This window comes from Mya arenaria, chromosome 11 (assembly GCF_026914265.1).
Source record: "Mya arenaria isolate MELC-2E11 chromosome 11, ASM2691426v1".
NCBI lineage: Eukaryota > Metazoa > Mollusca > Bivalvia > Myida > Myidae > Mya > Mya arenaria.
In genome coordinates, this window is record NC_069132.1 from 17,518,050 (window position 1) to 17,533,490 (window position 15,441).

The 15,441-nt window shown below is 36.1% G+C and overlaps 1 protein-coding gene across 1 annotated transcript; it reads right to left on the minus strand.

The window, feature by feature from the left end:
* Positions 1-1,625: 1,625 nt before the first annotated feature.
* LOC128207161 (uncharacterized) lies at positions 1,626-14,096 on the minus strand. The gene is made up of 2 exons (XM_052909939.1): positions 13,798-14,096; positions 1,626-5,245 (listed from the first exon to the last, which is right to left on the minus strand). Exons 1-2 carry the CDS (start codon positions 13,807-13,809, stop codon positions 4,463-4,465), a joined length of 795 nt encoding a protein of 264 aa, XP_052765899.1. The 5' UTR covers positions 13,810-14,096; the 3' UTR covers positions 1,626-4,462.
* Between the last annotated feature and the right edge of the window lie 1,345 nt (positions 14,097-15,441).

Here is a 15,441-nt window from a genome sequence, read left to right on the forward strand (position 1 = left end):
AAAATCGAATTTAACCAATACAGGATATATGCCCTCAAATACTGGTGCCATGGTTTAACTTGATTAGATAATACATAACTCAGTTATTGTCTGCGAAAGATTTTGCAAATGCCACCGTCACCGGATTTGACCGACGACAAAAGTAATATATACAAAATGAAATAATATTTACAAATGTATATCTCAAATATATGGACGATACAGAAAGTAATATTTCGATGGTGCCCAAATGTGTAACAGTGCTGTTGTGAAAACGCCTGATTTGCACTGGAATAAAGAAGACATCGACAGCCAAATAAGGATGTATAGAGTTTATTGTACAACATTCACTTTTTCGTTGAAATATGCTATTACTACAAGTTGTTTCATTCACTTGAATCAATTCAGTGCTTCTTTGCTATAACCACGACTAAATTTTGTTAAAAAGGGAAACAACTTTTGTATATAAAGCGTTATCTTTTTCTTGATTTTATTAAAGTCAATGACATATTTGAAAGTTATCGTTTATTTGATTAAATCATATAAATAGAATTACAAAAAGTATATTACAAAATCATCATTTCGTCAAACAATAACTAAATGTCGTGTGAGCATGTATTTTCGCCGCGTAAAGCTCATCACTGTATCATGCGCTGACTGTATGCGGCACTACAGACTCGGTTTACGTGTATCCCCCTGTATTCTGCGACGGTTCTCTTTCAATGGAAGTAATCTCAGGTGCGTCCAGGTTTCCTAGTTCATTGTTGTTTGGGCTGACAAACGTCCTCGATTCGGTGAGTATTAAGACTGTTTTCTATTATATGTTTCGACGATGTATCTTATTAAAGACCTTGTGCACCAAATGAAGAGCAATTGCTTGTTTACGATGACGCTTGTTTTAGATGAAAATTTTGTCTGTATTAAAAATATCTCGTGAATACAATACACGTTCTTGCTAGTCTTACCGAATAACTCAATGCACTTTATTCTTTAAATATACGATTCAAAACCATTCTTCATTTGTGCAAACCTCATCCGATACCTTGTTTGGGTCAATGATAGTATTGTTATGCAGATAGCCAGATTTGGAGATCTGGACCTGGACGCACTTGACATTAATGCCCTTGTCTTTGGCCAATAGATATCAGGTACGGGTAAGCAGCTTGTGCAAGTCGTCCAAATAGACAAGTGCACATTGTGGCTACTACTTGTATTTATATGAGCGAATGTTTACGCTCGTTTTTTTTGTTTGGTTGTTGTTTATAGTCGAAAAGGGACATCACTCAGCACAATTTAAGCCTCTGTATTGTCTGTCTGAAAATACTAACATAACTATTCTGCACGACGATGCCATCCTCGACCTCAAGGCTGCTCACTGGCACCGGATTTTCAAATTTAATCTTTTTTTTCAAAAATAAAAAAAAACCTTATAATTCCTTACTAAAAATTATAATACCGAATATGTGAAAAAAATATTGAACAATATTTTTTTTAAATATGCACTTTGTACTGTATAATATATTAATAATTATATATGTATATAATTTTTTTGATTTTTAAAAAAAAATGATTGAGTTTGAAAATCCGGTGCCAGTGAGGCTGCTATACAAATACTTATACTTTTTCTTCGAAAACAGACGAGTTAAAACGTTTAGTATGTTCATTTCTATTTGCAGTCGTATACTACATACATTTGTCATTGTTTCTGTAATTTAGACAATAGTTGTTTGGACAAGTTACGTTTTATTCTGGCAAAATAAATCTATGGATACTAACCAGACATGAGTGGCTCGACACATCAGTTACGACGCAAAGCTCACAACGGCTGAATTCCGACAAAAAGTATAAACGTTCCCTAAACTGACAGTGATCCGTTCAGACGGTAATTATTGTTTGATTTTTTTTGTATAGACTGCACACTTTTAGATTAAATTTGCTACATGCACTACAATGAATTTTACGTATAAAACAGAGTACCAAAGTATGACCTTATTCATAACAGTGAGTGATGCGGATAATGGTTCATTCATGTTGTTAAAGCTGCACTCTCACAGATTGAACGTTTTGACAACTTTTTTATTTTTTATCCTGCACGAGCCAATTTTTGCGAAAATCCATGGAAACCAGTTATATAAGACTGCTGACAATATTGAGATCGTAGATTTTTATATTCAAGTTCAAAAAAAGATGTTTTATGCATTTTTCTTAAACCGTTAGTAACGGTTTAAGCCATAAAACATTACTTTTCAAACGGAAATATGAAAATCTACGATCTGTTTTTTTTTTGTCAACAATCTTATTTCATTATTTTGCAGATATTTACGCAAAAATTTGGTCTTTCCAAGACAAAAAATAAAAAAAGTTGTAAAAATGGTAAATCTGTGACAGTGCAGCTTTAAGTATTAGTTTGGAGTTTGCTAATGCTGAGTTTCGACCAGGGTAGAGATATGTTTATAAAATATCAATGAATGGTTAAATGATCATTCAATTCATCATTTCCCACTTTACATTCAATTGTAAGGACCAGTATGAATAAGAAATGGCGTGTGGTGGACAGTTTGACGACAAAATACGAACGTATAACATAATTTGTGAGGGGTACGGGAGCTTATACATTAATATATGTTTGCGAAAAAGGGACGCATGATATAAAAAACAAATATAGCATTGAAATTTTATGAACCAATTACAATTGAATTAAGAAACAAACAATTACCATACTCATGATCAATTAACTAACATTTTTCCAAATGAATTATTAACAGTGTTACCCTCTACGAAAATCAACTATAAGCATATTATGATTTAATCGTTAAACACATCATATTATATATACTAAATAAATAAAGGGTTACCTAAAGTTACTGCTAACACGTCTTCCGTATTCCTTTGCGTAGGAGAGATTGATAAACGACACTTATATATCACGAATGGGTTCATTTCAACAGAGGTTGTTATAGAACTACAGAAAATTACTGCAATTTCAGTCGAAACGAAAAAAAAATAACGTTACATTACGCTGCTCTCCTATATTGTTTCATAGTTATGTTGTTGTTTTCAACAAGAAATAATCATAAAACGAAACGTTATCAGAACGATCGAATTATTGGCCTTTTATTGAACGAATCATTGGCCTTAAATTATTGAACGAATCATTGGCCTTAAATTATTGAACGAATCATTGGCCTTAAATTATTGAAGGAATCATTGGCCTTTTATTGAACGAATCATTGGCCTTAAATTATTGAACGAATCATTGGCCTTAAATTATTAAACGAATCATTGGCCTTAGATTATTGAACGAATCATTGGCCTTTTATTGAACGAATCATTGGCCTTAAATTATTGAACGAATCATTGGCCTTAAATTATTGAACGAATCATTGGCCTTAAATTATTGAACGAATCATTGGCCTTTTATTTAACGAATCATTGGCCTTAAATTATTGAACGAATCATTGGCCTTAAATTATTGAACGAATCATTGGCCTTTTATTGAACGAACCATTGGCCTTAAATTATTGAACGAATCATTGGCCTTAAATTATTGAACGAATCATTGGCCTTTTATTGAACGAATCATTGGCCTTAAATTATTGAACGAATCATTGGCCTTAAATTATTGAACGAATCATTGGCCTTTTATTGAACGAATCATTGGCCTTAAATTATTGAACGAATCATTGGCCTTTTATTGAACGAATCATTGGCCTTAAATTATTGAACGATTCATTGGCCTTAAATTATTGAACGAATCATTGGCCTTAAATTATTGAACGAATCATTGGCCTTTTATTGAACGAATTGCTATCCTTTAAATTTATTGAATGCATATCTACGTTTCGTCAGAGTTAGGCCGATAAAGCCAGCCATTACATAGTGTCTGTATGCGATGCATGCTAATACATATTCTGTATGTCATTGATGATTCCACAACTACCATGCTCTCAGCAAAACGTGTGTATTTTATGCATAATTATATATGCATATTAAAACATTTATCCAAATTAATCTTTAAAGATGCACTCTTATTCCCAAATAAGATTACCAAAATTAATAAAATTTATTTGATATATCAAAAAAGATGAATGAATGTCGAAAACAATGGTTCTTATCAAGGATACCGAGTTAAATTTGAAAGAAATGTGCACAAAAAACGGTATTTTTACCTTATGTAACGATGATAGATCACAGTAAGTATTTTAGCATTCACCAATCATTTAATAGTTTTGCGTTTTCAGCTATAAATACACGGTTGCAATATTGTTATCAGTAATTAAAATTTTCCATAAATGCATTAATTAGTAAGTAGTTAAAGGTTTATCACTCAAAATGTATGGAATGTATGTTTGTTATACATGTGTTTGTATTGATTTTGAATAAGAGTGTCACTTTAAAGCTGAATTAAAAAGCCATAGACATGCAATAAATTATATAAGATTCAGAACAGTTCAATATAAGTACGCCGCAGTCTTAAAATCTATTAATAACCGTCGGACAGATGGTCACTGTCACTGAGACTTTCGTCACATTCGAGGTCGGTCCAAACTAAATCTTCTAACTTTGCCTCCATGATGTCTTCATACAAACCACAATAATTTCCGCCTGTAGTTAACTCCGGATTGATGCACGTCACAACACAACATTGCCTTATTTTCTGCATGTTCTCGTTAGTCTGTCGCTTCTCTTGATGTTGTTGGTAAACACTTTGGGCGTTGTTCAAATTGTTCAGTGAGTGCTGCGATGCTCTATCAGAACACGAAGAGAAGCAGGTACTGACCTCGGATACTTCCGACAGTTCCGACACGGAGGTGGGGGCTCTCCAGCTGTCACACTGGATCCACAGCGGGTATTTGGCCGTGTATGATATATTTCTAATGTTGTCCATACCGCAGTCGGTGCATTCTTGGGAGAGATCCAGAAATGTGTAATCCATGTTCGGAGACGGCAGCACGGAGTTGGAGGCGGCCTCTGGCCATCCAGGCCATCCGGATGGACCTGCTGGTTCACACACGTTGCGATTGCTGTCATAGCGCACATCACTCTCGTTCAGCGCTCCTTGCCCAAACCTTGCCTCCAGCCGTGCAGAGATTTTGTCAATATCTTTGACGAGATTTTCAACCTCGCCCATGACGATGTTAGTGTTTGTCATGACGGATTCTATGCTGCGGATCACATTGTTAATTGTAGCTCTCAGTTTCAGACTGCGTACAGATTTCTTGTTCTTAGTTTTACTCATTTCGTTTACGCCATGCCCGCTGTGTCGCTGAAAAAATGTAAACACGATATTTAAAAAAACATGATCGTTTATATATTTAGTATAAAATGGACTTTCTTAATCCCACACATGTATACTAACCAAATGGTACATACACCTTAAAGTAATTAGTTGTCAAATATGGTTCAGCTCTACTTTAAAGGAGCTTATTAACTCCTTAACATTCTCCATTTGAACTGAACCATTGTTTCAATTAACAACAATGCTATATTGCATCCGATATTACCTGTGGAAATGAGATGCAGTGCGGTTATTAACAATATACACCTAGCAGAACTACATGTATATAAACAATCTTATAAAACAGTCATATGCCATCTTAACCAATGAGAAAACATAATTATGAAATGGCGTATTTATTTCCAAACTGTATAATAATCCTCTCAAACGTGCAAACCATAGAAACAATGTTAAGATTATTCCACAAATGATGAATTACAGTCTAACAAGAAAGCCCCCAATATTTTCGGAATTGACAGAGCTTTCTTGGCATCAATGGTATTGATTCACGCTGTGTTTCAAGACAAATTCTAAGCCGTAAGAGCTCATAGAGAATAATAAAAGAGAGAATGAGCAGAAGGTAAATTTATATCGTTGCATAATTGTTTAATGTCACATCCACGTGAATCCAATTAAAATTCCAGCTATACACTAATAACCCATACTGTTGAGTCAATCTATGTCGCAGACTGTTGAACAACGTGGTTAGGCCAACAAATAGGAAAATACCGTGAGTTCGAATTATGGAAGTTTGACTTAGTACTGATAATGCTACCAATAAGTATAATTGTTGACACTGAAAGTCTGGCTCGTCAAAGTCGTTGCAATGAATTCAACACGTTTAGCATTCGCCTTGAAATGTGTGTATGCTTGATCTCTGAGTGAAACTGTTACTCGTTGCAATTTAACTAGAAATGCCAACAACTTCTCTGATTTATTATCTACTCAGTAGAAAATGTGCGTGTTTTACGTTTGCTTCCGTAGACGTCGGGTACTGTATCAGAGGCAACGTCGAAATGTGCCAAGCGGAAAATAGAGAATACCAAGAGTGGAAACTGAGACGGACAGAGAGTCATAAACAATAACACTAATTGATGACTTATAATTGAATATTTCAATTTAGTAATAAGCATCCCCCTTGTGCCACCATGGCAGTGTTGTAAGCGTGAGAACTGAGATGCCAGAGACGGATTTCCACGAAAATATTACTCAATACTAAAGAAAATATATTACTGATCATGTAGTATGAATTATGGACGAAATTCCAGAATCAGCGTAGTAGGTGTAGAGACTGAGTTTCCGAACTCTTACTTGGTAAACGGTGCGGAAGTGATGTTTAATCTTATGAACTGCTTAGAAATTCAACCTACAGACCGAATTGAATATGACCGGCCAGAGTCAGAGGGAAAACAACCAATTAAGTAAACTTAACCACAATGTATTTAGTTAAGAACACTATTCGATCATTCCGAATATTAAAAAATGTACGGGTGCTCAAATAAGTAAGTGAAACTATGACACAATTATGTGATGTAATTCTACATAACAAATATGAGCCAGACAATCCAAACTTAAATGATGTATCTGAGTATTGACTAAGGTGATTGAAGTGAAAGCAGGGCAATGCAAAAGCCGTTAACCGCTGGGTTCAACACGACTACCTGGCATGATCTCGACTAAGACATTTTGAATGATAATTTCATTGAAGCAGGAAGCTGTAATACCGATCGAGTTAATCTTCTTCTGGTTAAGTTTTCTTCTTTTGAACTGTTTGTAAAGTAATTATTTGGTATTTTGGTTAAGTTCGCCTTCTGCAGTCTGCATAAAACTTTGATAAGTTATCTATAGGTTATCTTTTTGCTATTTGACTTATTGAAACGATTTGATTGGTTAGCAGTTTGTTTTTATAAATATTGACCAATCAATAAACATTTTGGATATATTTTACCAAACCAAAAACGTGCCCGGTTTTAAACAATTGGCCGCAGGTTAAGTTATCTTAAACGTTTTGTCTTTTGGTTAGATGATCTTTTGGTGAAATCTTTTTCGTTTTTTCTTCTGGTCTTCTAGTCAGGTTGATCGTCCATTGGTTAAATAACGTTGTTAAGTGGAAACTCAGTAGCAAAGTGCTGCTTACAGAGATACAGAACGTTATAAACACAGACATTTATTGCTCAGCATTGACTTAAGTTACTACGCTAATTAGCTTAGGATACATGTATCAAAATGGCTCGAAAAGATGAAAACTACTTTTCATAAAACAAACACATATTCATCAGACTTATCCAAATGATAAGGTGGAACTGTTTGATAACATAGAGGAATCCTGAATGATAAAAGTAAACAAAACCCCAAATTGATCTCAAAGCACGGAACTATACATGAACTTAACATCATATACAACCTTGAGTGCGTGCTTTTTTATTAAAGCACTCGAAACGTATCGGTACCTCCATAAAATCGTGTACACGTTGTTTATTTCTTCAATATGAATGCCATGTCAAATGTTTAACTCCATATTTTCTATTCCCTTTCCTAGTCTTGCTTTGCAATTGTATTTTCAGGAAAGATGCCGCGAGAACGAAAAGGTGAATAGCGGAAGAAATGGTTTTGATCATACACGATTGCCAAGCAGAAAGAACACAGACTAGAAAACTAAGTTGTTTGCTGAAGATGAAATTGTTGATTAGAATCTAGAAGTCTGATGCACTGTATGCATATGATATTTATGTTAAGTGTTGTCTCCGGGTAAATTATAGCTCATTGAGCTAATGTTTCTTGTTATCATACACCCGACTTTAAATAAACATGCCTGTATCTTGATGTTTTGTTAACTTGACTCTAAAGCGATCAGTTGTACTTGAATGATGGTGATAGATTGATTCTTTGCATTGATTCTTAACGCACTGCATTATAAACATTTTTGTATACTATTTTGTTTATATTTCTAAATAGCCATGCTTTTGTCTGTAATTAAATCTTCTTCAGCTTACAATTTCGTTGCTTGTTTAATTCAGCACGGTATATGATTTAAAAACGAGCACCTGGCCATTACAGGTATTTCATAGACAGGTTCTATAACTCTTGTTTTGGATTTCTCCATTGATAAATCGAAAGCTTTTCTTAATGTAGTAGAACAAATTTCGTCGTAATTAAAATCTTCGCTTCAAGATAAAAATAATACATAATATTATAATATATCATAATATTTCGTTTGGTATTACGAACATGTACTCTTTGAAATGAAACATATAACGCTATTGTTTGAGAAGAGACTTTCCCCGCCGAAGGTACCGGACGGATGCACAGTGAGGCGTCTTGGGGAGTTTAAGGAAACTGCATATCTTAATAAATAAGTATAATTTCAAACGGACATGTGTCTAAGACATTTACTGTTTTGTGTGGTTGTTGAGTCATCTTCGACACCGTTGATTAGTCTTTTGCCATTTACTGCTAGTGTAAACGTTTTGCAGATATAACACCTAGTTTAAAAATATAGTCTGCGTTATCGATATACTAGGTCCCTTTGTTTCTGGTTCAATGATGATACGTTTTTGTAGTTATATACTTCCTGTTCTTCTCTTCTTTAGTGTGGTGTATACCTTAATGGTTTCCCTGCATATGAAATGTTTTTTGTTTGTTTGTCGTTGTTGTTTTGTTTTGTTTTTTTGTTTTGTTTTTTAAGCTAATATTAATTAGTTGGTAATAACGGCTGATTTCTTCCGGCCAGTTCTTGGCAAGTTTAAGTCTACTTTGTCTGTTACAAGCAGTTAAATAAGATATGTTTATATATTCGATAAATAATCGAGGCTATCTATACTTAGTGATATATAGAAACAACCGACAGTATTCAGGTAGGACTCACAGTATCTAGGTGAGACTCACAGTATTCAGGTAAGACTCACAGTATCCAGGTAAGACTCACTGTTTTTAGGTCAGACTCACAGTATTCAGGTAAGACTCACTGTTTTCAGGTAAGACTCACAGTATTCAGGTAAGACTCCCAGTATCTAGGTGAGACTCACAGTATCTAGGTGAGACTCACAGTATCTAATTGAGACTCACAGTATCTAGGTGAGACTCACAGTGTCTAGGTGAGACAAACAGTATCTAGGTGAGACAAAAAGTATTCAGGTAAGACTCACAGTATCTAATTGAGACTCACAGTATCTAATTGAGACTCACAGTATCTAGGTGAGACTCACAGTATCTAATTGAGACTCCCAGTATCTAGGTGAGACAAACAGTATTCAGGTAAGACTCACAGTATCTAATTGAGACTCACAGTATCAAGGTGAGACTAAAAGTATCTAATTGAGACTCCCAGTATCTAGGCGAGACTCACAGTATCTAGGTGAGACTTCCAGTATCTAGGTGAGACCCACAGTATCTAATTGAGACTCACAGTATCTAGGTGAAACAAACAGTATTCAGGTAAGACTCACAGTATCTAATTGAGACTCACAGTATCTAGGTGAGACTAAAAGTATCTAATTGAGACTCCCAGTATCTAGGTGAGACTCACAGTATCTAGGTGAGACAAACAGTATTCAGGTAAGACTCACAGTATCTAATTGAGACTCACAGTATCTAGGTGAGACTAAAAGTATCTAATTGAGACTCCCAGTATCTAGGTGAGACTCACAGTATCTAGGTGAGACTCACAGTATCTAGGTGAGACAAACAGTATTCAGGTAAGACTCACAGTATCTAGGTGAGACTCACAGTATCTAGGTGAGACTAAAAGTATCTAATTGAGACTCCCAGTATCTAGGTGAGACTCACAGTATCTAGGTGAGACTCACAGTATCTAGGTGAGACAAACAGTATTCAGGTAAGACTCACAGTATCTAATTGAGACTGACAGTATCTAGGTGAGACTCACAGTATCTAGGTGAAACTCCCAGTATCTAGGTGAGACTCACAGTATCTAGGTGAGACTCACAGTATCTAATTGAGAATCACAGTATCTAGGTGAGACTCACAGTATCTAGTTGAGACTCCCAGTATCTAATTGAGACTCACAGTATCTAGGTGAGACAAAAAGTATCTAATTGAGACTCACAGTATCTAATTGAGACTCCCAGTATCTAGGTGAGACTCACAGTATCTAGGTGAGACTCACAGTATCTAGGTGAGACTTAAAGTATCTAATTGAGACTCCCAGTATTCAGGTAAGACTCACAGTATCTAGGTGAGACTCACAGTATTCAGGTAAGACTCACAGTATCTAATTGAAACTCACAGTATCTTGGTGAGACTCCCAGTATCTAATGGAGACTCACAGTATCTAGGTGAGACTCACAGTATCTAGGTGAGACAAACAGTATCTAGGTGAGACAAACAGTATCTAGGTGAGACAAACAGTATTCAGGTAAGACTCACAGTATCTAATTGAGACTCACAGTATCTAGGTGAGACTAAAAGTATCTAATTGAGACTCCCAGTATCTAGGTGAGACTCACAGTATCTAGGTGAGACTCACAGTATCTAGGTGAGACAAACAGTATCTAGGTGAGACAAACAGTATCTAGGTGAGACAAACAGTATTCAGGTAAGACTCACAGTATCTAATTGAGACTCACAGTATCTAGGTGAGACTAAAAGTATCTAATTGAGACTCCCAGACTCACAGTATCTAGGTGAGACTCACAGTATCTAGGTGAGACTCCCAGTATCTAGGTGAGACTAAAAGTATCTAATTGAGACTCCCAGTATCTAGGTGAGACTCACAGTATCTAGGTGAGACTCACAGTATCTAGGTGAGACAAACAGTATTCAGGTAAGACTCACAGTATCTAATTGAGACTGACAGTATCTAGGTGAGACTCACAGTATGTAGGTGAGACTCCCAGTATCTAATTGAGACTCACAGTATCTAGGTGAGACAAACAGTATCTAGGTGAGACTCCCAGTATGTAGGTGAGACTCACAGTTTCTAATTGAGAATCACAGTATCTAGGTGAGACTCACAGTATCTAGTTGAGACTCCCAGTATCTAATTGAGACTCACAGTATCTAGGTGAGACAAAAAGTATCTAATTGAGACTCACAGTATCTAATTGAGACTCCCAGTATCTAGGTGAGACTCACAGTATCTAGGTGAGACTCCCAGTATCCAGGTGAGACTCACAGTATCTAGGTGAGACTAAAAGTATCTAATTGAGACTCCCAGTATTCAGGTAAGACTCACAGTATCTAGGTGAGACTCACAGTATTCAGGTAAGACTCACAGTATCTAATTGAGACTCACAGTATCTTGGTGAGACTCCCAGTATCTAATGGAGACTCACAGTATCTAGGTGAGACTCACAGTATCTAGGTGAGACAAACAGTATCTAGGTGAGACAAACAGTATCTAGGTGAGACAAACAGTATTCAGGTAAGACTCACAGTATCTAATTGAGACTCACAGTATCTAGGTGAGACTAAAAGTATCTAATTGAGACTCCCAGTATCTAGGTGAGACTCACAGTATCTAGGTGAGACTCCCAGTATCTAGGTGAGACTCACAGTATCTAGGTGAGACAAACAGTATTCAGGTAAGACTCACAGTATCTAATTGAGACTCCCAGTATCTAGGTGAGACTCACAGTATCTAGGTGAGACCAACAGTATCTAGGTAAGATTCACAGTATCTAGGTGAGACTCACAGTATCTAATTGAGACTCACTGTATCTAATTGAGACTCACAGTATATAATTGAGACTCACAGTATCTAGGTGAGACTAACAGTATTCAGGTAAGACTCACAGTATCTAGGTGAGACTCACAGTATCTAGGTGAGACTAAAAGTATATTCAGGTGAGACTCACAGTATCGAGGTAAGACCCACAGTATTCAGGTAAGACTCACAGTATCTAGGTGAGACTAACAGTATTCAGGTAAGACTCACAGTATCTAGGTGAGACTCACAGTATCTAGGTGAGACTCACAGTATCTAGGTGAGACTCACAGTATCTAGGTGGGACTCACAGTATCTATGTGAGACTAACAGTATTCAGGTAAGACTCACAGTATCTAGGTGAGACTCACAGTATCTAGGTGAGACTAAAAGTATATTCAGGTGAGACTCACAGTATCTAGGTAAGACCCACAGTATTCAGGTAAGACTCATAGTATCTAGGTGAGACTAACAGTATTCAGGTAAGACTCACAGTATCTAGGTAAGACTCACAGTATCCAGGTAAGACTCAGAGTATCTAGGTAAGACTCATAGTATCCAGGTATGACTAACAGTATATAGGTGAGACTAACAGTATTCAGGTAAGACTCACAGTATCTAGGTGAGACTCATAGTATCTAGGTAAGACTCATAGTATCCAGGTAAGACGCACATTATCTAGGTGAGACTCACAGTATCTAGGTGAGGCTCACAGTATCTAGGTGAGGCTCACAGTATCCAAGTAAGACTCACTGTATCTAGGTGAGACTCACAGTATTCAGGTGAGACTCATAGTATCCAGGGTGACATGAACGAATCATTCTTCCAAATTAAAATAAAAGAAGCTAAATCAAAATAAGTTTTATAAGAAACAAAATTAATGAAAACTCACCATTTTAAGGAGGAAGAAAATGAGAAGATACTTGCGCTTGTTTATTCTTGATTATCATTGTAATTTCATAAACATAAGTGTGCTTTTTAAATATCATGTTTACTTGTGTATTTATAATATTTGTCATTGAACGAATAAATATATCTACATAGCACATCACAAACATTCAGGCTGGCTCATGTTCCTGGAATGTGAAGTTGCAAGGACCTTCAAAAGAAGGACAGGGTTTGTGTTGGAATTAGTGAAGCCTTTAAATACTGACTGAAAGGTTAGGGAATGTGAGCTGCTCGTCATTGTTGGTGAAATGTCTACTGCTCTGTTGGTGATAGGTAGTGGTGGGTGACCTTCTGTGCGACTTCAGTGAGGGTACGTGTGGCTCTCATTGTTGTTGTTATTGTTGTTGTTTTATATGGCAGCGCATTTGTGCCAGTTGAGAGTATATTGTGAAGGCTGTATGTCTATATTTCGACTAAGATTATTTGATTTATTAACTCAAATTTGACTGCACGACTAGAGCTTATAACGACTTTATAACTCGAAGTTTAGAAATACAAAATGTTCAATACCTGTCTCCAATTTCGTCTATCTCAACTCGAATGATCGACTTATCTATTTCCATTTCTAAATTTGGACGTACCAGGTTAACAGTAATCAGTATGTAATTTCAAATCTTTATCCAATTTATTGTTCTATTGGATTCAAAACAGATTGTTAAGATTCAATCAATATAAATACCAATAATTTATGGCATTTACCGTCCATTGTTAGTTTTACGCTACTGATACTGTAACTCATATTAACAAGAGGACACATCTAGTCGAGTCAGCCTATCAAGAGACATAAGTATGATTGAAATGGACAGAACCGGACCTGTAGGACACTTACATAGTTACAATATTAATGCGGGAGAAGATCGTAAGAACATAATTCAACAAAAAAAATGTACTTTTGCTTTAGATAACTTACGTGATGAAATACACTTACTGTAAAGCCCATGAATTGTCGATGTTATCTCTTGTGTCCATTTTATCTTACTCATTCACCACGTTGCTCATGCATGTGTTCGTTATAAGTAAATGCAGTTCTATTCATCGGTGCAATATACATGTAATGTATTTTTGGAATATTAACAACGCCTTTTATCCACCTACTACAGTATACTAACACTTAACGAATATTTATCCGTTTCCAATATATATTTCAAAAGTTAACATTTTAATTAAAGCATGACGAATACAGTAATCCGTATACACCTTGTGGTTATCTACACCATGTGCACAATGCCTGCGGTTAATGCACACTGCATTGCACTATTGCAGCAGGAAATAAACTCGGAAAACAAAGTTTAAATTATAAATAAGTTAATCTGGCATTCAGCATACGTGTTTACGTCATGCATTTAACATGTGTTGCCTTCTATATCATATTGTAATAATTTGCTGATAGTGCCTTATTGCGTCCAAGATTTTGCGTTTAAGGGGCCGCAAACTCATCCAAAACCGCAACTATTATTTGGTTAATTAAAATGTTACAAGGCGATTTGGGTACTTTGATGATGAAATGGGTCATGCAGCATCCATTCCTATAAAACTGGCATTTTTTGGTTTGGTACGTTCAGCCGAACTGTTTAATGATTGGTCAATATTTATCCAATATCAACTATTATTAATCAAATATTTAAATTTACAAACTGGCTGCGGCTGTATTTTAACAATTTTTTAATTAAAAACATGATCCGACATTGACTTAAACACACTACTTGAATCACTTTAGAGGAGGGAGGCGCGTCTAAGTGTGGCAGGCAAATGGGCTTGATAGAACCCGGGACTTTCCAAACCAGCCTTGCCTACTTTGGTATCATACAAATAATAATTTATGAAGCTTGTTTTCATCACTCAATATTTGAATCCCACCGTTAAAGCATTGGCTTTGAGAAACAGATTAGTTTTAATAACATTGAATGAGGATATGTATAAAGTTTCAACCTCCCTATAACAAATATGACAGATTCTTCCGCCCGGATTCAGATATGACAGATTCTCCCGCCCGGATTCAGTATGACAGATGATACCGCCCGGATTCCAATATGACAGATGATACCGCCCAGATTCCAATATGACAGATGATACCGCCCGGATTCCAATATGACAGATGATACCGCCCAGATTCCAATATGACAGATGATACCGCCCGGATTCCAATATGACAGATGATTCCGCCCGGATCCAGATATGACAGAAGATTCCACCCGGATTCAGATATGACAAATGATTCCGCCCGGATGCAGATATGACAGATGATACAGCCAGGATTCAAATATGACAGATGACTCCGCCCGGATTCAGATATGAGTAGGGATGCAAACGAATATTCGAATATTCGATCAAATGTTTGGTATTCGAATGTCAAAATCGGTATTCGAATATTCGAAAAAAAAAGTTAAATAAAGAGAATAAAAACACTTTTGCCTACAACACTATTGTTGTTTATAAAGTGCGTTTGTCTTGTTTTTACACCGATTGGCCCCTATTGCCAGAGGTGTGAATGTGATGACAATACACTCAACACGCGTCATAATCATGTCATTTAGATACATATCGTCGTCGGGTACTATAAAAAGTCCCCTTA